Here is a 22,260-nt window from a genome sequence, read left to right on the forward strand (position 1 = left end):
TACATCTCTACAGTTGAGCTAGTTATAGTTTATTCTTGACCAGTCTCATACTGTATTTGGTTCCTTTGGTTTTCAGGGATCTTTGATAGGGATATTGATCTTTGATTTTGGTCAGTCTCCTTCTTATAGCTACTTATGTTGAGAATAATGTCTTTGAAAGACTTCTATAGGGTTCTTAAAAACCCCCAGAGATATTAGAAAAAATATAATGAATTTCTAGAGGAAATAAAGGGTAGGGTTAGGATACTAAAATGCTTAAAACTATTAAATTGAGATATGGGGTGTCTCCAGTCACACACACACACACAGTATACTGTATATGCAATGATGGCTTGTTATGGGGTAAACCTATGTAGAACAAATAATGCCTATCATATCTCTTTGTTATGGTGTGATTCGCAAGTGTCTGTACATCATTAACTATACACTTGGTCATGGGGACCATAGAGGGCAATAAATTGAATAAAAGTGAGGAGAAACTAGAATAGAACTATGTATGCTACAGGTCTTGACAACAATGCTTTTATAGCAGGGTATTTGTGAAACCAAGGACTGGGTACATGAAACAGTTTGAAATGATCTAATCAACAAATAAGTTCAACTTAGTAAAAAGATCTGAGGTTTACTGATGCTGGGACACAATCAAGTCTTGTGGGGGAAATAAGATCACTTTATTGGCCATACAGTATACAGTTTCTTGCATTAGGAATTTGTCTTTTCACATACTGTACCCCAACCTGCTCTCCATGAGCTACACAGACACACAGACAGGGAGAGAAGATTGGGGTCAGAGCGCAGGGTCAGCCATTAATACGGCACCCCTAGAGCAGTTGGGGTTAAGGGCCTTGCTCAGGGGCCCAACGGAGTAGGATTCCTCTGCCGGCCGCGGGATACGAACCGGCAACCTTCCTTAATGCTATTTAAGAATAGTCATTGATAAAGGCAACTTCTGTCAATTACCATCATTCTAAGATAATTCAAAGGTGTACTGGGTGGCACAGTGACATGGCTGGATTAATTGGTGTATAGGTTGTCCATGTACACTTGTGGCTGTGTGTCTCCTGAGGCACTCTTCCATACCATCCTGGTTATAGTCTTGGTCTTGCACCCTATATTTCTAGCACAAGCTCATTATTGCTGCAAAACTTTCTAGGAATAGGTAATTTTCTAATAATGGATGGATCTGGTGAAGACATAGAGCCCTTCTATTGTAGAAACTTTCCATGCCTAAAGCTTAAACCTAAAGGTTCAGGACTGATGTAAGTGAAGGGAAAAACCTACGATAGTACAGCCAGTATTTGTAGGAAAACTTGAACAACCAGATAAAAGTTTGTCTCAAGAAAGTTACCTTGTCTTCTGTTACTTCTCATCATGCAATTCTACATTAAAAGTCTTTAGAGTTATAGTGCATAGGTATACTCTGAGCACTGCTGCTTTTTCATCAAGTGTGTGCAGAGTTTTCCAGCAAGGAAGGGAAATTTATACCTCTTCAATTGTTAATGCTTGTCTCAGGTAAATGGAAAATGCATTTATAATTTAATCCATGCTGTGTACTATTCTTATCCTCTTGTATTACTTTGCTGTCTTTATAAAAGAGCAGTGACTCCATAACAAGACTCACTGTTACATCTCATTTATAAAGCACAGGGACACAATAACATAGTAATGTTATCAGGAAGTCCTTGATCTTCTGCTGCATTTTCACCATCCATTTGTGCTGGACATGCAATACTGACATTATATCATGTATTCACGCAATACTACATTAAAAGTTGTTTTTTCACTCATCGGGATAAGTGGATTTGGAGTCACCAATTCCTCTCTAGCTATCAGACTCAATGCACAATTAAGGAAGTCATTCATCTCAAATACATTGTTGATTTATGGTACCAAGTTATTGTTCATTTGTTACTTAAATAGACATTAAAGGCTGGGAAAGGATGGTACACTCATTGTGGTCATACAAACATTCCATATTCATGACGCAAGGACCAGAACAATTGCTTTGTTTTCAAGTCAGACGCCTCACAAATGTCTGGCACTCAACTGCATCTCATTGCTGACAAATGCAAACTACTATGGGCAGGTAGTGGGAACAAAGACCATCATTAAAAACTGGGTGGCACTGAACCTGCTCGAGCAAGCTACTGAAAATACTTTTGGTCTGATGATGATTCTCATTTTCTGCAACCAAAGGCAAAAAGACCAAAGTAAAAGTGACAAAAATATGACCATACAATATAGTGCAGTGAACCAACTATATCCTTAGAGAGCTGTCATGTCCACTGTAACAAAAGGCCAGCCAAGATGAAACTAAGCAAAAATTCTACTTTTCTGTGATTTCTGAATGCATACCCCATTAAACAGTATTCCATTTTGTTGTCAGAACTTTCTTTACAGTTACTTATTCTACAGATTCTTCATTATTGTTATGCTCATCCAACATTCATCCTAAGGTTGTGTTTCACAGAACACAGGATACACTTTAATTTGTCTTCCCTGAGTGTGCCTGCCTTGAGCTTCAGAATTCACACACCTGCAAAGATAAATCCCATCGTGTTGTCCCAGCTGCCCGAAAGCCAATGCTTATCTTTTCACAGGGCTACCTCATGATACCACATACAGCAAAATTCTAATTAACATTTTTGAAGCCTTACAGATAAATGTAATATTTCTAAAACCCAATAATCTGAGACAAAGAGCTTATTATTAACACAGACGTCCCTGAGCTAGTTATCTAAAAAACACTAGGGAGCGTTCTTATCTACTGTTTTCCGAGAAACAGTTTTCCATTTTCACGCTGCACTAAAGAACAGGAAACTAAATGCCCTCTAAATTGTTAGTCCAGGCACTGGCATGAAGAAAAAATAATGACAGAAAATTACCATCTCTTCTGAATCTTTTGTGAACGCTTCCCTTAGAATTCCAGCTAGATTCCTTTAGGTATAGACTTTTCAAACACCCACAAAATTAGCCTTACAACTACAATTAAGATTTAAAGTTAACCAATTTGACTGATATACATCTGGCAAGGACTAAATGCACTTGTTTGGGGAATTTTTGTTTATATAAAAAAGGTTGTAGTAATTTCATTTTAAACAATATGCAACTTAAGATAGTTACATTAGTAGCAACCATTGTCCCGTCATGTTCACTGGGTTTACACACACGTTTCTAAACAGGAGAACCATGCATGTCTTGTCTACTGAAGATGTAGAAGAGAAAGGTATTAAAGGGATATAAGCCTAAACCGCTTACTAGACTGAGAGTTCCTGGAAAAGATGCAATGGAGAATCCTCTGTAATCCAAACTAAATCAGGTCATGGGCTACTGCATTTACAGTCAGCATCTGAGTGGGGATCTTAAAAGAGAAATTAAAGTGCACTACAAACCAGATGTATCTTGGACACTTTTGACATTTGATGCAATATTTTTTTTGTCTCTTTTATGTTTTGGAACTAACTGTGGGCATGTCTGTGGATATTTCTGGGGACTGCTTAACAGAGCTGAAAAAAGTCCAGTGTGAGGTAATTATCTCTGTTTCAAACTCCCCTGTTGTCAGGGCTTTATAGAACAGGTCAAAACCACAAGCTGGAAGACACGTCCATCGGTTCTATTTTCTTCCTCGTGCTCTCAGAGGAAGTAGCCCAGCCTGACTAATGACAGCAGATTAGAGGAGAAGAGGGAACCAGGAGACAAGGTCAGCACTGCACCACGCCACACTGCGGGTTAGCCAAATCAGCGCAAGACTGCTGCTCCTCAGCTGTCAGTTTGCCATCTGCTCAGGTGGCACATGTTGACACCTCTTTTATTTTTCCATCACCTTTAATTCTATTTAGCACTTCTATTTGGTTAAAATAACTAACAGCATTGGTGCCATTTTAACCTATCAAGACTCCCCTGGTAATAAATGGTAGCTGCTGCGAGTTCCCTCTACTAAACCTGCTTTGAACAAACATAAACCTTTTTCTTTTGCTCTGTCCTATCCTTGCGTTATCATACTTGGGTCGGGCTTACAGTTAAAAGTGCAGTGCGCCCTGCTGGTAATCTTTCTTATCTGAAATTTTGACTGCATTGTGGTCTGTCACCTTGAATATTTAGTTTGTAAACGTGATGTTACACTTACAAGAGCATCTGTTCACAATTTTACTGTCTACAGATAGACAGGTTAGGACTAGAGCCTGTCTGTGCCAAACTAAAAGTCTTTGTTTAGTTTCATTACACCAATTTGAGTTAAAGATGAGTTAAACTTGTGAACTTGCAGTTCAAGGCATTTAACAAAAGGTTATCCTGCTGTCTACTCAATATACTGTATGTGCTGCTTTGGGAATCACGAACACTGCTGTCATATGACCACAGAGAAATAGAATTTGCTCTTTGTTGTTAAGAATTACCTCTTTGTTAAAGCATGCCTTTTATACTCAGAACAGGAGCCTCTGTGTTAGGACACTTGGGCTCTTACATTGCAAGGGAGGGATTGTGGCTTGAGGAAGTCACAGAAAACTATGAGAAAGGTTATGGGCGACAGGAAGCCATCCAACCCATCTTTCTCATTAAGTAGTTAGTCATTTAATAATACAGTGATCTTTTCTAGCCATTTCTGTAAAGATCCCAAGAACTCAGCTTCAACATCATGAGTAATCATTTTGGTCCTGCCACCCACAACTTTTCATATAAAGAAATGTCACCTATTTGCCTTTCTTATTTTTAATCTATGTCTCTTGTCCACATGGTCGATTTCTGTCCCTGTGACTAACGAAAACGCTCAGAGCAACTGAAGCAGCTGCAACTGCAATAGTATATAGTGAAAAATATGCTCACTGGCCCAAATATTAGAAAAACGCGGTCAACAAGCATGTTTTCAGATTGTTCAGATGTTCTAGGAGGAGTTCTGAATTTCTTCTATTTTGTTCTTAAAGCACAGCCTGACTATAACCCATGGAGAACTAACCACAAGTCAGGAACAAAGAAAAGCGAAGAAATAATAAACAAACACAATGAGAATGTTACTTCACACAAGAGGAAGAAAATTCCCCCGCTTTCCTTCATCCTACACATTATTGTTTTTCAACTTGGCAAACAAAATATTTAACATGGGCTTGTCTCCCTATACATCTGATACTAATAAGAACCACAGCCACAAGAGAAGGAAAACAAACCCAATCGTCTCAGAATCATGCATGTAGTCAGGGTGGATAGTATTTCTCATAACTGACTCATAACTCATAACTCTGATGCAGCTTACTTTCCTTATATGTTAATTCAGTCATTCTGACAGCCTGAAGAGTAAAGACATTGCACTACATAACAACAAGAGTGGAGTGAGCCACACTTCAAACTACACAGCTCCTCAGGTCTGAATCTGTCTAGTGCGGAGCCACAAGAAATTAACAAAATATGTGCTTTCTGATGCTGCCAACAGAAAAAACATAGGTATAAATGAGACAGTTCAGTCCAGAGAAATAAGTACCGTCCAACTTAGAAAAAACAATACCTTTCTAATTTCACCTTAAAAGGTAAAGAAAAGGGCATATAAATAAACATTGAAAGCCGTTTACAGTTACAAATGTTCTTTTATTCTTTTTTAGAGACTCAGAAAGCTAATTCACTGCTCATCGGCAGGATGATAAAAATGCAAAAGGCTAACCAAACTGCTCAGTAGTCCTAGTACTGTATATTTGACTACAGTGATAGACTGATTTATCTTACGCCAAACACAGCATGTAGCCAAATATATTCAAATAATAAGGCCCAGACACAGGCAGTATTTTTTCTCCTGAGCTTTCTTTCTCTTTCTCAAATCCGATTTTCACGTGAAGGATAAACATCCCTCTGTTTTCCTTTTGTTGTCAGCAATACGGTGCACAGGAGGGAGCCAGGGACAGGGAAGGTTCCGGTATTCTGACTAACGAGACTAAACAACCAACAGACCAGCTTTCTGGGTTTCCAGTCATTGCGTGACCTCGACAGAGATACAGACATGCTACAGAATGTGCATAAATACTAGCTGGTGATCATTCAGACCCCAGGAGAGTTTTCTTCAAGAACCCAGTTAAAACGTTTGTGAAAGAGCTCCAATGCGTATTGCACTAAAATACACGGAAAATGCAAAAGTGATGTTATTGAATGTTCAAACCTATAAGAGATATTAAGGTTGCATTCATTTGTTCTTTAAGTAAATGTAATAAATGTGCTCATGCTCGACACAAAAGGTAGAAAATTAAATGGTGCTGAAAATAGCCTGGTGTTTCCTATAATTGAAATTTGACCTTGCAAAACTGTATGCCAAGACACCATCAAGCAAAACAAAGGCTGTTCTTTGGCTCTGCTATTGTTAGATTATGGTAAATTCAATGTCATTACATTTTACCTAAATATAGCATAAATCGCATATTAGCTATAAATATTCTATACCAATGACTACTGTAACTGATTGAATATTTTGACTGATTTTATTTTGTGAGCACTACAAATAAACATGTCATTTTCTCAAATTTCTTTGCAATGGAACATTAACATTTTTCCCATGTCTTATTCTGATTGCATATCTGTTTCAAGGATTGCGCATCTGTATCATCCAGTGGCCAAAAAAAAAATACAAAGCCCAGATCAATACAATAGTTTGCATAAAGACACATCCAAACAAACATCTGAAACAGGGCGTATAGGCTTTATGGTTGTGAGAAAGCAGTCTGTCTGTTTCTGTAGTTTTGAACAAGCTAGTGCTGTTTTTGTATTAGCACATTCAATTCTACAACAAAACACCAGATGAGACAAAAACTCTCCATCATTCATTACACCAAGTATCAGCATTCTTTCCCTTTTATTGCATACTCTAGTTTGAGATAATAAACTAACAAGACTCAGTTCATTTCTCCACATTTAAATCATTTCACTAGTTCTGCTAATCCCTGTTAATCTGAATTAGAGTCATGATTTGGATCTGTTGTTTTACTATTTTACAACAAGGCTTAAGTTGCCTGGCTGAAGGAACAATATCCTGACTGTCACAACAAGGCTGTCAGAATGTCTCTTCATTTCAGGAAGAATGAGAAGGGGAGTTGGCACAGGGGAAATATACTGATATACAAATATGTGGCGATGGGTGAGATTAGAGCTTGACCTTCTCTTGAACTTCTGTTTGAAACTCCATTAGTCGCCGCTATCAATTAATTATGGTAACAATTCCGAAACAGTGAAAAATTGTGATGAGATGATTCAGTGGGTGCAATTTTACATTCTTTGCAAAGTCTTGTTACAGACAAAAATATTGTCTAACAGCATTAAAAATATCCTTAACGTTATAAATTAAAAGAATGACTATAATCAGAACAGGAAATGAAATACTACATACTGTAAATGTCGAAATGAACCACTCCTGTAAAAGGCATTGAATGCCCTGGTGTGGAAGAAGTTATGTTGAAGCTCCAGTAATCCATAGTAAATGGTTTATGCCCAGTAACACAGCCAAAATAAATTTTCTCTGCATTTTCAGACATGAAAGAATCAGCATTGGGAATGTGCTGATAAAGTGCATATCAGTGCAACTCAGATTTCTATGTAAGTCATGGTGAAAACTGAAATTGCAGTAAAAAGAAAGTGTTTAAGCACTTTATATTAACATAATAAACCTTGCAATCAAGAGAAGGCCCTTTGGCCCACCTTACGCATTTTTTGGATTAGAAGCCAAGTAAACTGAAAAGCAACCTAGAGTCTGAGCCTCAGCTTCTTTGTTGTTACACTGTTTTACTAATGATACCACAATCTACATACCTGTAGTTGATATTCAGCAGAAGGAGAAATGTGCCTAATGTATACTGTACATTACCTTGGATTCCTACCTTTCAGGTTGAGAATTAACCTTTAATGAAAGACCTTAGAACGTTTCAGAAAAGCATACACTTTAGAGATATCTTCTTTACTTTTTCCAAGAATTCTAGTAACTTAGGAAGACCCTGCCTTTCTACACCAATATTAACACTCTCTTAAAATACCATCACTTTTTAAAATATTCTTTTAGTTTAGCTTTTCGGATGAAGGCTACCTTTTCTGATATTAATTCATCTATTTTAGCAAAAGAGATGGCAAGGATATTCATAGTGCACAAAGTTCTGAGATTCTGAGTGTTCACGGTATCATGGAAGACACAGATGCACAAAAAATAAGACTTAAATTATTTTTGTGGAATTAAAATCCCAGGAGGTGGAATGTTTTTCCAAAAGGGCGTTACACAGAATGTTTAAGGGGGAAACAGGAAAGCCACAGCTGTTTTTCTATGCTTTGTTTTCTCTGGTGGTTTAGAATATTGCTTCCCATTGAGCTGCAGTATATGTAAGGAAACAAAGTAAAACACTGGCGATCGAGCATTTTTGCTTTGTTTTTATGCTTTGAGTGGCCCTATTCACTTACCCCCGAGCACGCTTTGACGTAATATTATATTCAGAATTTTACTGTTAATACAAGTCATAATTAAATAGCAGGCAAATTTAACATGATTTCCCGACGTTTTGTTTTAGTTTCTCCTAAACTGGAACCACTGGAGATGGTCCTTTCTATAGGCATTTTAAGTTCGTAGGCTGTGAGACTACAGATTTTTACAGATTTTTAAACGAGAGCAGACACAGATTTCAGAGTCATGGCACAACATTCTGTAGAAACAGACTTGAGACCTTTAATGACTCTCTTGTAGAGAGGAATCACAATTCACAGGCAGGCTTGTTACAGGCAGTTGATCTATGGACATATAATTCTACATATGTGACACTCCCCTCCGATCAGTTTTTAAGATAATCCGAAAAAGACATTAGAATATAATAACAATGGCTTTTTAAATCTATAAAACTTTAACATTTCCCTTCGTTTAAGAAATGCAAAACCTAATTCCAGTGGGAGGTTGAGAGAAACCAACAATGCTGGATTGGTTCAAAATTTCTCTGTTTAGTTATGTAAGTCATCTAAACATGAAGGCTGCCTTGGTATTCTTGTTTGTTAGTTTTATTGTTCAAGTAAATCTCTCTGAAGAAACCATATAAACTACTGGGTTTGTGAATAATTTCTGTCACATTTAGTAAATTATTTCGTTGCATACCCCTTTATATACTGTATAAATATCCATCGAAGGAACAGGTAGCGGGTTTAATCCATGCTGAAACGAAAGAAAGAAAACAACGTTTCGGCTGTGGAGCCTTCTACATATACTATATTGTTCACGAAGAATATTACTTTCACTAACCTGCAAACATTTGTTCTCCGTTTTACGTGCCAGCCTGCATTTGTACTTTACTGTACAAACTTTAAACGGAGCCGATCCGTAATAACGCCCATACACGGACTGCAAACTGCAAGTTTGGCCACGTGGTCTTCCGTTCAGCTAGGAAATGACGTCTGCAATGTGCAGAAATACAAAAAAAAAAGTCCAAAAAATGAACCGAAATGGTATCTAAAGCTCAAGCAGTTTTTATATGTGCCGAGCAAACAGAAATCTGAGACCGATGCAATGAGAGAGTTTTGCGGATAGCATAAATACAGAGTTGGATCGTAAGATGGAACTCCACCTGTGAACTTCACGTTTTTTCATGGAACACCTTTACAGGTTATGTGAATAAATACAATATTAATAATTCCTGCTGTTTCATAAAGCTGGAAAGCAGAATGATCCACAGTAATTCACAAGCCATCGGTCACAACACTTGCAGCGTCCTGGAAAACAGTTTATGCCTGCCGACAGGGTACTGTATATCACACTTGAGCTCTATACCTACACCTGTTCTTTCTACCGTCAGTACTGTATCGTAGCGCCCTCGCCTGGCGCTGCAGCCCAAGAGCGCCCGGCTGGGGTGCCCGGCGAGGGCCAGGCTGGGGTAGTAGTGGCCGGGGCTGGGAATAGGAGAGCCGCTGGACCAGTGCAACTGACCAGCTGAGGAACCGGTGTACACAGTCGTGAGATCTGTAGCTTCCCTGGTGTAGCTTGCCTTTTATACGTGTGCCCAATTACCACCCTACACCTGTGTAACTGTACCCGAATTGACCCCAGTGTGTCGTAGCCTGTCCATATCTCTCTCTCTCCCTCCTCCTGTTGTGGTTGCTGTGTCGGACGCACGCCCGATTAATAAGTCTGTTGTAACCTTCTACGCGAAATGCACAAAACGTGATCGGCTTTATTTTCAACGAGCGCGAAAATCTAAAACTTTTTTTTTGTTTCTGTGTTAAGGAAAAAATACATATTGGGTGTCGTCCTCAAACACTTATGCCCTCAACCGCTTCTGAGGAGTGTTCTGTATTTTCATTATATGTAAAAGTTACAGTTATGTATAAATATCTATATTTCAACAATTGTACCCGTAAGCGGTTCTCATTTTCAGTTACCTTTGATCAAATAATTATTCAAATCACGGCGGAATTTTCTGCACGGGTCATCTCACATCATTAGTCTTTACAATAATTTAACGGCAGAGGACGCCCTATTCCAACACATTAAAATACGAAAAAACAATCTTTCAGTTTGAAACGAGACGTCGACAAATTTTAGATTTGCATTGTGATTGTTCAAACGTTTTCGTGCAGAGACAGACCGAGCAGATTACTGCGGATAAATGTCTTTTTAATACGGGCTGTTGACCGTGATTTCATGAAATTGCGGTAAAGACATTTAAATATGTTCACCCGGTTATTATATTCAGGGACCAACGCGGACAACATTTAAAAGTATGTCCAAAGCACAATCGATGTAAAAACGATCTGAAGTTTGTAGTTGACCACCGTTATTTCCGTTAGACAAAAAACCTACAGGCACTTCATCACAGTGTAGTAAACCTCATTTACGACCGTGTTTTCACTCTCTCTCTCTTTCTTGTTAAAACTTTTTAACAACTTAGTTTACCCTGTGTCAAGTATAGATTTCGGACTGGGAAATGTAACTACGGTGTGTGTCGGTTTTAACGTGGAAGTCAAAGTTGAATGTAACGTGTTATAGTTTTAAGATCTTTGTACAAAATTTAAATGTGCAAGGGTGGTATTGGGTTTTCCACAATTCACAGCATTTAATTTCTGTAACAAAACAAACGTGTCTATGCGCAAATTGAATTACTATCTTTTAAAACTAGAGTCCTAATAGATTAAAGCCTAGTTCGGTTTTTATTTGCCAGATGCAAGAATAAAGGTCGAATGTAATTTACAGATTTACTTTACTCTTGATGAACAATAATTAAGTTTTAGTAAAGAAAATTGAGTTTTATATAAATATTTTTCAACACTTATGTATGAAAACTTGTTACAGTGTTTTAAGGGCACTGACTATATACAGTAGCATACATATAATATATACATGTAATTTAAAACACTGTTCAAATACAAATATCAGTATACTGTACTATGAAAATAAATTCTCTCCTTGGAATCCTAATGGTTTTCTGTCATCTTGTAGTATTATAGAGTCTCAGGTTGTTTCAAGAAGCTTCTCGAAATCACCCTGATTGCTACTGATGATTAAAGGAGGTAGAAAAGAAAAACACTGGGTGCCTCCTGGACACGGGGAAAGCCGGAGAAATCGGACGATTATGGACTTAAACAGCTCTGGTGCAAGACTATAAAGAATCCACAAGAAATCCTAGCTGTAACCATGGTGTCCGTGACCAAGACGTTCAGGGGTAATGAGATGGTTACTATTCCACTAGGAGAAAAGAGAAAATACCCAAGTTTGTGGTAAAAAAAGTGCTTTTATGAGGATAACGCAAACGCAATGACAGCAATAAGGATTCTTCAATTAACTCTAACATCATAAGGCATATTGATGATAATCGGATTATTAAGTAATAATAAAACGCGTAAATTGCGTTTATTTTGCCGCTGGGTTTTTAAATCTAAAATACAAACTCCTAATGTTACAAAATGAAGCAAACCATTTATTTGTCCTTTAGTAACTCGTGAAAGTTTTGACCCCAAAATCTTAGGCGACCAGTGCCAAGTCGCACTTTTTTAAAAAAAAACAATAATATTAAAAATTTAAATTTAATGTAATCCTTCCTGTGAAGAATAGAAAACTATCAGAAATGTTTTAGTGTTGATGACATCTTCTGGTCGTGCTGAACTAGTTTTGAGTTAGGAAAAGACAGATTGCAAACCTTTTAATCAAAACCTGATGCCTTCTGTCTAGAAATCCAAGCATGGTCACACGTGGACTTCATCAGCTAAGTACAACACAAAGCGTCACTCGAGCGCAATGGCCAAAGGGCTAAGATAGCATAGCTTTTCGTAAAACTTTTATGGTATGTGTTGAAGAAAGCAAGTCACAAACGTAAAATCCCGGTGGTGTGGTCAGATAGCCCTAATGAGTAGTGTGAAAACTCTGTATACGCTGTATATTGCTGTATACAGTACATGTACATAAATTTGGACATCGTGCATTTAATATCTAAAGCCGTACAAATCTACAGATTTTGATTTACTTCTATTTGAAGAAAGCACTCAATGTGCAACTGTATTTTCATGCGAAACCTTTAGTTACAGTTCATCACGGGTTTGAAATAAAAACAGACATAGCTAAGAATAGTGTTGATTTCTAATCCTCCTTTAAAACATTGTTTATACTTGTATTTATTATAAGGGTACCATTATAGATGTGTGACCCTACAAGATCTGTATATTGTGCGTAATGAGATGGATTAAAAACTCAGGCGTTGCATTTTAAATGTCTCTCATCGCAAAGAATATAAAAAAATGCTAGATAAAAAAAGCCTGCGTTTTGGTTCTTTTTGGATATTTCAAGTTTTACAGAAAAAAACAATCATGCCAGAGTCCATACTGTAAATACTGCTATTAAATGATAATAATGCTATTAAAGTATTGCTTGTTCATTGGGCAAGCACGTTTTGTATTACTATTGCTGTCGAAAGGATTACCTGCATTTCTAAATTAAAACCGTTTAACGTGCTTAAAACCTACAGAAGCAGTTATAGGTGTCAAAGAATGTGTTCCAGATATCAAAGGGGGATAAAACGCGCTTTATATTAAGATCCAGATTGGAAATCGATAGGAGCGCCTTTTCAAAAATATTTTTAATTTTATTAACCACGAGGTGGCAGCAATTGAGAATCAAAGGTACCATACAAACAACAATTAAAGTGAAGCGCTTTGTAGCAGTTCAATATGCTGTTTGTAAAAATAAAAAGTCGAACACGTTCCGTTAGTGACTCTTTAGAAATGCTGGCTGCTACAGTAGTTAATTCAGCCTTTATGCTGACATTCGGATTGAAAACGGTTTCTTGTGAGCTATACAGTATATATATTTAAACCAATCGTAAGTCAATTTTGTCTGTTCAAAACCAGACGACTAACGGGCGAAATTAAAGGTTTACAATTTTAAATGTTTAAAGTAAATAACAGACTGAAAAGCATTTAAAACGGTGTCAGTTTTAATACAATGTCCAAGTGACAGGTCCACGGTTTGAATATACCAACACCGTTTATATATACCCTATGTATATTTATATACAGTATACATGTACAAATATAGGGTATTTGATTTTTCTGTATGAAGAAATAAAGTTGTGTTAGGCGCTGTTATGATCTACTCTTGTTGTGCAAGACCCCGAAATCCTTTCAGTCCCGGGGCGTTTTCTTGCGTGATACGTTTTGCGTGTTTGCAGTACTTTCATCAACTATCAGCAAGAAAAGAAACATCTCTTCCGACATTTACGTCGTCAAAACCGCGGACTGCAATTGTTTGATGCGCAAATCCTGTCACCACTGTAGACCTGCCAAGTCGCCGGATCGCTAGAATGCATCCACTGCTCGTCCTCTGTGCACTATCTGTCAAAACGCTTTTAAAATGGTCACTCTTCATTAGACCACGGCTAGTCTCTTCTGAGACGATCTCAGATGTGACACCGAGGCCAGCTTTTCCTCCGCGATGGTATAATAAAACTAGGAGATTGCTTTTCAGCAGCTTGTCAGGCGTGCCTTGATGTGAACTACATTAGGAAAAAAACCCAGCTGTGAATAAAAATACACAATTTTCTTCATAGAAGCTGCAAACCTTTATGTGAATTATCAACACAAGTATAATTAAATTCTGTGTAGTGCCAATCGTTCTCAGCTGTTTTTTTCCCTTATTTAGGCAGTTTTTCTAAAATCTACACGCTTTGCAGCAAAAATGCCATGCCGCTTACACTCTAAAACATTGTAGAGAAAATTATTGGCAAGAATGGTTTATGTAGCCTACTCAGAGCAATCTAAAAAGTTAAATAACTTAAGCAAAAGTTTGTAAACGTTACAGAGAGGATGTCTAAAAATCCTGTTTCACACAGCCACAAATACAGTCATGCCAGCTCCAATATGTACTCGTGGCACGATTATTTTATCTTCAGAAAAACGCGTGTTCTGGACCTCTGCTTACCTCTCAGGAGTGACCTTGCGACACAATGACCTGTCTAATTGCTCCGACTTTCTGGGCGTCGAAATCCCATTTTACCTTATTTTTTGGTGATTTTATTCATTGAATGGCTAATCGACTCTGTTCTAACATGATCACAAGGAGGTCTTATAATGTCAACCATTAAATTTCACTCGGCGGCCAGTGCCTCTAGGGCTGTTTTCCTCTAATGCTGAAACAACGTACCAGTCTTCACTTCTGTACGACCAGCACGCTTGTTGCGGCACGGTCTGGTTGCGTGGATTAGAGATATATACACCTAGGGGCATATGCGCTGATTTTGACATTCAGACGTTGCACAGTAGATTATCTGAGATGACGCTTTTATGTTTGATTAATAACGCATGCAAGGGAACAATGAGTAAAACGTTATTTTTTTTAGGAGAAATGTGTGAAGCAAAACAAATATCAATTTCCATAGTTTGCTGTTATTCAAAACAGATTTGAAAATGGTTAGAAATTGAAATCCGCGTTGTATGTATCCATATTTTCGGTAAAGAAATAAATGATCATATATATATAAAGTATCAGGAAACATACCGTAAGAGTCGCACTAAATTGTGTGAATACAAGACGCATCCTAAACAGGGTATTGACTTTCATAGTTTTACTACTGTCAAACTATTTCACTGCAATTGAAATTAAGACTGAGATTCATTCACGAGTCCGCCACATGTTCACTCAAAGCTCGTGTAGCTTGCCGTCATGTAGTTTACTGTATATTTTCACAATATACAACCAACGTATAGGTTCCTCAAGTACAGTACAGTAAGTGTCTTAAGGAGTGTAGGCTATGTAGGCCACAAGAGTTTTTTGGAATTATATATGGTGACTGCCTTAGGGTCAGATACATCATTGGCAATTTAGAGCAGGCACACCTAGTATAAATGAGATCTGTATATCTGTAATTTGTAAATAAACTTTTATCTTTTAATTTCCGTACTGTGGTTAACTCACACAACATGCCAGCCGTTGATTTGCTTGGGCAAGAGTAGGCTAAACAACGGCTTGCAAAATTAGGACGCACATTCAATTGATTAGGCCAATGTGTATTTCTTGACTAGTCGAGAGAACACATTTTAAAAAGGAACACGTAATAGGTTTATTCCATGCTGAAAAAAAGAAGAAAGAGAACACAACGTTTCGGCCGTGCTTGTTCCTTTGCAGCCTGCGCATGCTGACGCAGCTACCCACCTGAACTACATTTTAAAAATGTTAAATTACAAGAAATTGCAAACTAGTTCGCTCATTCATCCCGCTTAGCTCTTTTCGATTCTACAGTATAATAATAATGATAATTTCGCAAATGTTCTGAAATAAAATGCGGAAACCAGAGTTTCCTCTGTAAAGGCAGCACCGCACCATTGAAAACGCTTCGTTGTGCGTGTGTATACTGTACTTTACTAATTAAACTGGCTACATTTTTGCACACCAATTTGTAGGTTTATCAGTTTAGTCTGAAATATGATACAACCAAGGTAGCCTTAATTTAACACTGCAAAACACAATGTCTCCGTAGGCCCACAATTAGCGGAAAGGTGAGATTGTTCGCTCCTGGATTTGACAGAGACAGCCGCAGAACCGTTACAAAAAAATAAGCGCAGTGACTCGTTAAAAAATCCGAAGAGATCCAGGTAGACAGGTGTGAATTCTAAAGGTCGAAAAATCAGAAATTGACAGAATTTTGTCTTTGGAAACAGACGTAGAACGTCTTTTCTGAAGAGGGAAGTCGGAGAACACGTTCTCTTCGCTTTTACAAATACACGGTTTGTTTCCTGGTATGTCCGGTTATACAGGAGACACCCTTATATTAGAAACAATTTCAGAAGTAATTAACTTATTAGGTTGGATACAGTTTAAAAAAGATGGAATAGCGACACCTTAGTCGTGAGTACAAATCTCATGTTAAGTTTTTCAAAGCACTTCTAAGAAAATATGATATAAAATATTTATTACAACACTAATAACACTCTTACTAATACTACTGTTAATAATAACAATACAAGGTAACGAAAGCAATGATGTCTTCTTTGGTTCCAAAAACTATTCCTCTGTGCCAAATCACCTGTTTTTTTATTAGAAGGACAGCATTAGGTGACATTTCTATTAATGTTGCATAATCGTCGGCAATTTAATCTCACATGTTTACACTAACTGTTTTTAAGGACGTTTTAATACGGTCGTAAACTATTTCAATGATAGGAGCAATTGTTGCAGTGATACTGTAACTACCAGTATTTTAACACATATTGTTTTTCAGTTAACAAAATTAAATTACATTTCAAGTATCGATTTCAGAACCTTATCTTCCATCTTGAAATTGGCGGAAAGTCAAATTAGTCACTATACTTGAAAATGATCATATTATGATCGTTTGCTGTTTGCAGTAAAAGTCGTTATACAGCGCTTTGTAAAAATGCTTTGATTTCCGTTTACCGACCCTTAGGCTGAACGTTTGAAATTAACTTTGTGTTGCAAAAAAAAACAACTAAGTTGAACTAAAATGAACACCAGAACAATACAACCCTCTTTCATTGTTTGGGGGAAAATAAAACACAATTAATTGAATGCTGTGGTTTCCTTCGATGTTCGCATACAAGTCAATATCAAGAGAATGACAAACAGGACTGTAGATGTGCTGATTTTGCAAAACTTACAGAGCTCCAATGAAAGGTGTTGGGCTGAAGATCGTTGAGATGAGAGTTTCGATAATAAAATGTTGATTAAAGAAGAAAAAACAACCCCGAATCTAAACGATAAGCAATCGACTGTATATCGCGTGTCAAACCTCGGCATCTTCAGCGGGGATATATATGCGGGGTGGGAGAGGCTGCGCGCTCACCATCCCGCCCCCTTACCCCTTAGAGGCGGGAGCGCGCAGTAAATCCTAGCCAAAGTGGAGCGCGAGGAGAAGGCATCCTCCGGATTGCTTGCCATCACACCGGGAGGAAAATGCCTTTTCCGCCAGCTATGATCAGTCTAATTCACGCCGCCAAAAAGTACGCAAAGGGAACCACTGTTTTCGCAGGAAAGATATCAACTGGTTGTTAATTATTTTTTACGCAGAAAAGTGGTCTGCTAATCAGAAGGAACCTGCGAGGACTTGAACCATTAGTGGACCGGTAAGGATGTTTTAAAAAGTCGGCTGAAGTTCTGTTCCCCAGTGCTCACGGTTTGCATTCTGAATGTGCAATTTCAGTTGTTTTCTTGTATATTAAGAAATATAGGATTGTTAACGGTTGGGTATTTCGGAGACATTTCTGTTAGCCTTTAATTTAGCACTGAGCACAGGGAGGGTTAGAAATTCTGTTATCCTTTAACTATAATCTAACCTTAAAAAGCGCTCAGTGCTGAAAGCTTTCACGTTTGACGTTAGCGTAGAGATTAACTCAAGATTTCCGCACATCGGATAGGCACGTTTCGTATTTCAGAAACAAGCTTTTCCTTCAGAGTAATAAACAAGGGAAAGTGTTCTTCAGCTCCATTGAAAATAAATACGAAGTATTCTCAGTTTATTAAAAGTTGGAAGACTTAAAGCAGAAATAAAGAAAAACTTTTCAGTACCAGGGACAGAGAACGCCGAGACCCTAAGATCCAGACAAGCTGAAGCAGAGCGTCGCAAAGAGCTTGCTCTTGTCTTTCTTTAAACCCTTACTACTGTATATCGATTAAACCCTGAACGAATTCAAGCTATAGCCCACAAATGTTTATGATTAGATGGCTTCGTTGAGCAGAATTAAGACTTTTTTTACATTGGAATTCATTTTGGCAGAATGCATTGCATGAAACAGTTATACAGTACATTGAATTTCAACTCTGTGTTTAATTTCAACTTTTTATCGAAGCAGCAGACAACAGTATCACAGAAACGAGAGCGGTTGAATACGTTCTTAAGCATGGAAACGACATAAGGACAATTTACTCAACTACCAATTATTTTATCTAAGCTTTACTGTTGACTTCTTTATTGGAGTAGTATTCTAAATTGTGCAGAGCTTTGAGAAAAGAGAGATTACTTTTCCCAGCATTTTTTCAGCAGTGTGGGTGTATTAATGTTATGGCTGATCAAGTGTGTGTAGTACAATTAGATATCACCCATTTCTTGTTAGGCTAACATAAATTCTCCTGGGTACTGGCATTTCTCACAATTGTAGTTATAGAAGTATTTTGATATCGCATCAGCAGGATGTGGACTAATCCTATGACAACACACTTCTTCCAGGTAACAGCAATGGCAGGGATGTACCTGTGCTACCTTGTGGCCTTGTGGACTGCATTCATTGGCATTGCACAGTGCTGCCCAGAGCCATGTGTCTGTGTGGACAAATATGCCCATCAGTTTGCTGACTGCGCGTACAAGGACCTGCTGGTGGTGCCCGAGGGACTGCCCTCCAATGTGACGACCCTTAGCCTCTCTGCCAACAAAATCACATCGCTTCTGTCCAAGTCCTTCATGGATGTCACCCAGGTAACGTCGCTGTGGCTAGCCCACAATGACATTGTCACCATTGAGAAGGGTACGCTGGCCGTGCTGGTCCAGCTGCGGAACCTGGATCTCAGCCACAACAAGATCATACATTTCCCCTGGGGCGACCTCTACAACCTCACTGCCTTGCAGCTCCTCAAAATGAACAACAACGAAATGATCAATCTTCCCAGGGATGCTTTTGCTACGCTCAAGGACCTGAGATCGCTGCGCATAAACAACAACAGATTCACGTCGGTTTTGCAAGGGACTTTCGACTCTCTGAGCTCGATGTCCCACCTCCAGATTTATAACAACCCCTTCACCTGCTCTTGCCCTCTCGAGTGGCTGAGGGATTGGATTACCAATGCCCAGATCTCCATCCCGGAGCAGAATTCAATAGTTTGTGAAACCCCCGAGAATCTGAAAGGCACCCAGGTTGTGAAAATCCCCAACTTGAAATGTGAGCCCCCCACTGTTCGCATAACATACCAGCCCAACATTGAGAATACAGAGCTTTATGAGGGCTTCATGCTGATCCTGCACTGTGAAGCCACTGGAAACCCCAAGCCAGACATCAAATGGAAAATACATGCAGGGAATCAAGAAATCGAGTTCAGTTTGAAGGCTAATGAAAATGAAAAGAATGACTTACCCATGGATAATGCTAAGCAAGGTACTAATCGCTTCCTTGTGTATCAAAATGGGACATTGATCGTCCCCCGTATGAGCAAAAAGGAAGGTGGTAGCTACACATGCCTAGCTACCAATGACCAGGGTAGTGAGGAGAGCTCAGTCAAAGTAGCAGTTGCAGGCACGCAGAAACATGCAGTCAATGCAATGCATGATGCAGTGATAGAAAAGAAGCAACCATCCGAACGCAAACCTGCACCGAAGAATTCTAAAAACAGTGTGATTACCTGGCCTAAGACTGACGAAGGGAGCAAGCGCTTACCAACTGGGGCAAGCTACATTGCTGTGGACACTGAAAATGAAGGCCAGGTGTCCAGAGTGCCATCTTTTACCAATAAATGTGGAGTCAGCGATGGCACTCAATACATTTCCAACCACGCCTTCAACCAGAGCTCTGATGAGTTCAAACAACATACCTTCGATTTTGGGGTCATTGCCTTAGAAGTCTCAGAAACCGAAGCTAAAGTTCAGCTTAACCCTTTTCAAGTGTCTGTGAGAAAAGTGCCCTTGGACATGTTGTACCTGTGCGTCAGTACTGGCAATGGTCACTCTGTGGTGCAGTGGTCCAAGATTGAGGAAGGTGTCAATGCCTACCGGTTCCAGGGCTTGAATCCTGGCACCAATTACACCCTGTGTCTGACTTACACGGGAGAAGACTGCCAGGTCCAGGTGGTTTTCACCACTCGGAAGAAAATTCCTTCGCTGCTCATCATAGTCGTGGTGAGCACGTTTTTGCTAGCCTTGGCCACTGTTCCCTTGTTAGGGGCCACCTGCTGCCACCTGCTGTACAAATACCAAGGCAAGACATACAAACTGATCATGAAGACCCAGAACCCCGATCAGATGGAAAAGCACATGTCTGCCGATTTTGACCCCAGAGCTTCTTACGTCGAGTCGGAGAAGAACTACAACGCCAGTGAGTCGGGAGAGGGCGAAGGCGAGGCCGAGGGCGAGGAGGTGGAGGGAGAGGAAGAGGTGGAAGGCAGTATGGTAAACGAATCCATCCCGGAGTCGCAGTCTAAAACGAACCAGGAGGAATTCGAGGTGGGCTCCGAATACAGCGACCGGTTGCCACTGGGAGCCGAGGCCGTGAATATCTCTGAAGAAATCAACGGCAACTATAAGCAGCCGGGTCGCTGACGCATTCCTATTACCCGGAATACATGTAAAATTGGTACTCTAAAGTAGGTTAAAAACCAGGTAACTTCTTAAATACATCATTATTTCACATGAGCCCTGATAAAGGCGGCGCGCCCTTTTAACATCCATAAAAAAAAAATCGACGCTGGCCGAAAGGGAAACATGTACATAGCAACGAATGAGGATAATTCCTGATATCAACTCCACACACAACATTTGGAGTCATAAAACGTCAATGTACTCAAAAAATATACGGCTTAAAACGTCAGAATTTGGGAGCATAACTCCTTTAGTTGATTACGTTAGGGAAGGTGCGATTGAACGTTTGGAGCACCTATAAAAGCATATACAAAGAAAATGTGAACCGGGCTTTTATACAAATAACAGCCTACTAATAATTATTGATATTTGTATATTAAATGGGAAATAAGACGCACTAAAACTTCTCCTTAATGTAGGACTTTACCTCGCATAACCTCATTGTGGTTTTCACTCGCCTCTGTTTCAGCAGGTCGCGGTGCTGGGTAGCGCCGTTTGCTGACGAGTCTGTGCTTTGTCCCGTATCTGTGAGATCTGAAGGAAATTTCACTTTTGCTGTAGCCAGGCCTCTGCTAGAAGTGTTGGAAGACTCCGAGTCACGTCCAAAAGACAAAAGTGTTCATGTGCCGTGGAGCTCCGAAAACGTGTGACTTTTGACCTCTTTTAAATAAATGGGTGCTTAATATCCTCTCGCTTTCTAAAAAAAATAATCTGTCCTCTCTTTTCAGAGATTCGTGTCCATGGCATGTCACATACATGAGTATTTCAACGTGTGTTTTTAATATATAGCGTATAGGACGTTAGCTATTCTTAATGTCAGTATGTGATGTAAGCCCGGTAAATAAAAAACTGCCTTCTCTTTTACTGAAAACAGAAGGTCAGTTTATGTCTGTTAACGTTATGCGTCTAAACGTTTGACGGCTTTAAGTGTTCTATAGATAAACCGACTGCTGGTTTTAAGTGACTAAATGTCAAACGATGTTTTAAAAATACACGGACTTTGAACCTCTTTTGATATGATTTTATGTACGTGAAGTTAATAAAAACATTGAAAATGATTATTGCAGTTTTCTCTTTTTTGTGACCAGGTCAACTTTTTTCATCACACTGGGACGTTTGGGGACATCGTCTACATTTAAAACGTTAAACAGTGCAATAGCCTACAATGAAACTAACCGCTAATTAGATCTATTTAAAACATTCGAACCCGCTTTTTTATCGCGTTTTAATGGCTTAGAAGTGTGTCCTCTGAAATCTAAAAGACTAGGAGCCGTTTAGGCGAAACGGATGCTGCTCAGCAGGAGTACTGTAAATGATAAACCCATGTTCAGGCGCGATCAAAATCCTGCGACTGCCTTTGAGTTTAGCCGTCAACAACAGCCATTCTTTACCCGAAAGTCCAGGTCAGTGACCTTGTATTATTTCGTATTTCGTTTGAATGAACCATAAATCTTTATAAATAAAAATATTTTATAAACACGTAATAATACATGAT

The 22,260-nt window shown here is 38.9% G+C and overlaps 1 protein-coding gene across 1 annotated transcript; it reads left to right on the top strand.

The window, feature by feature from the left end:
* Window positions 1–17,315: 17,315 nt before the first annotated feature.
* On the top strand, window positions 17,316–21,823 carry islr2 (immunoglobulin superfamily containing leucine-rich repeat 2). The gene is made up of 2 exons (XM_088920250.1): window positions 17,316–17,550; window positions 18,651–21,823. The coding sequence occupies exon 2, from the start codon at window positions 18,660–18,662 to the stop codon at window positions 20,724–20,726; it is 2,067 nt and encodes a 688-aa protein (XP_088776376.1). The 5' UTR covers window positions 17,316–17,550; window positions 18,651–18,659; the 3' UTR covers window positions 20,727–21,823.
* Window positions 21,824–22,260: the final 437 nt, after the last annotated feature.

The sequence above is a fragment of the Atractosteus spatula genome, chromosome 7, assembly GCF_055471065.1.
Source record: "Atractosteus spatula isolate fAtrSpa1 chromosome 7, fAtrSpa1.hap1, whole genome shotgun sequence".
Taxonomy (NCBI): domain Eukaryota; kingdom Metazoa; phylum Chordata; class Actinopteri; order Semionotiformes; family Lepisosteidae; genus Atractosteus; species Atractosteus spatula.

Coding starts and splice junctions, on each gene's coding strand:
- islr2 (XM_088920250.1), top strand. CDS start 18,660: ATGGCAGGGATGTACCTGTGCTACCTTGTGGCCTTGTGGACTGCATTC.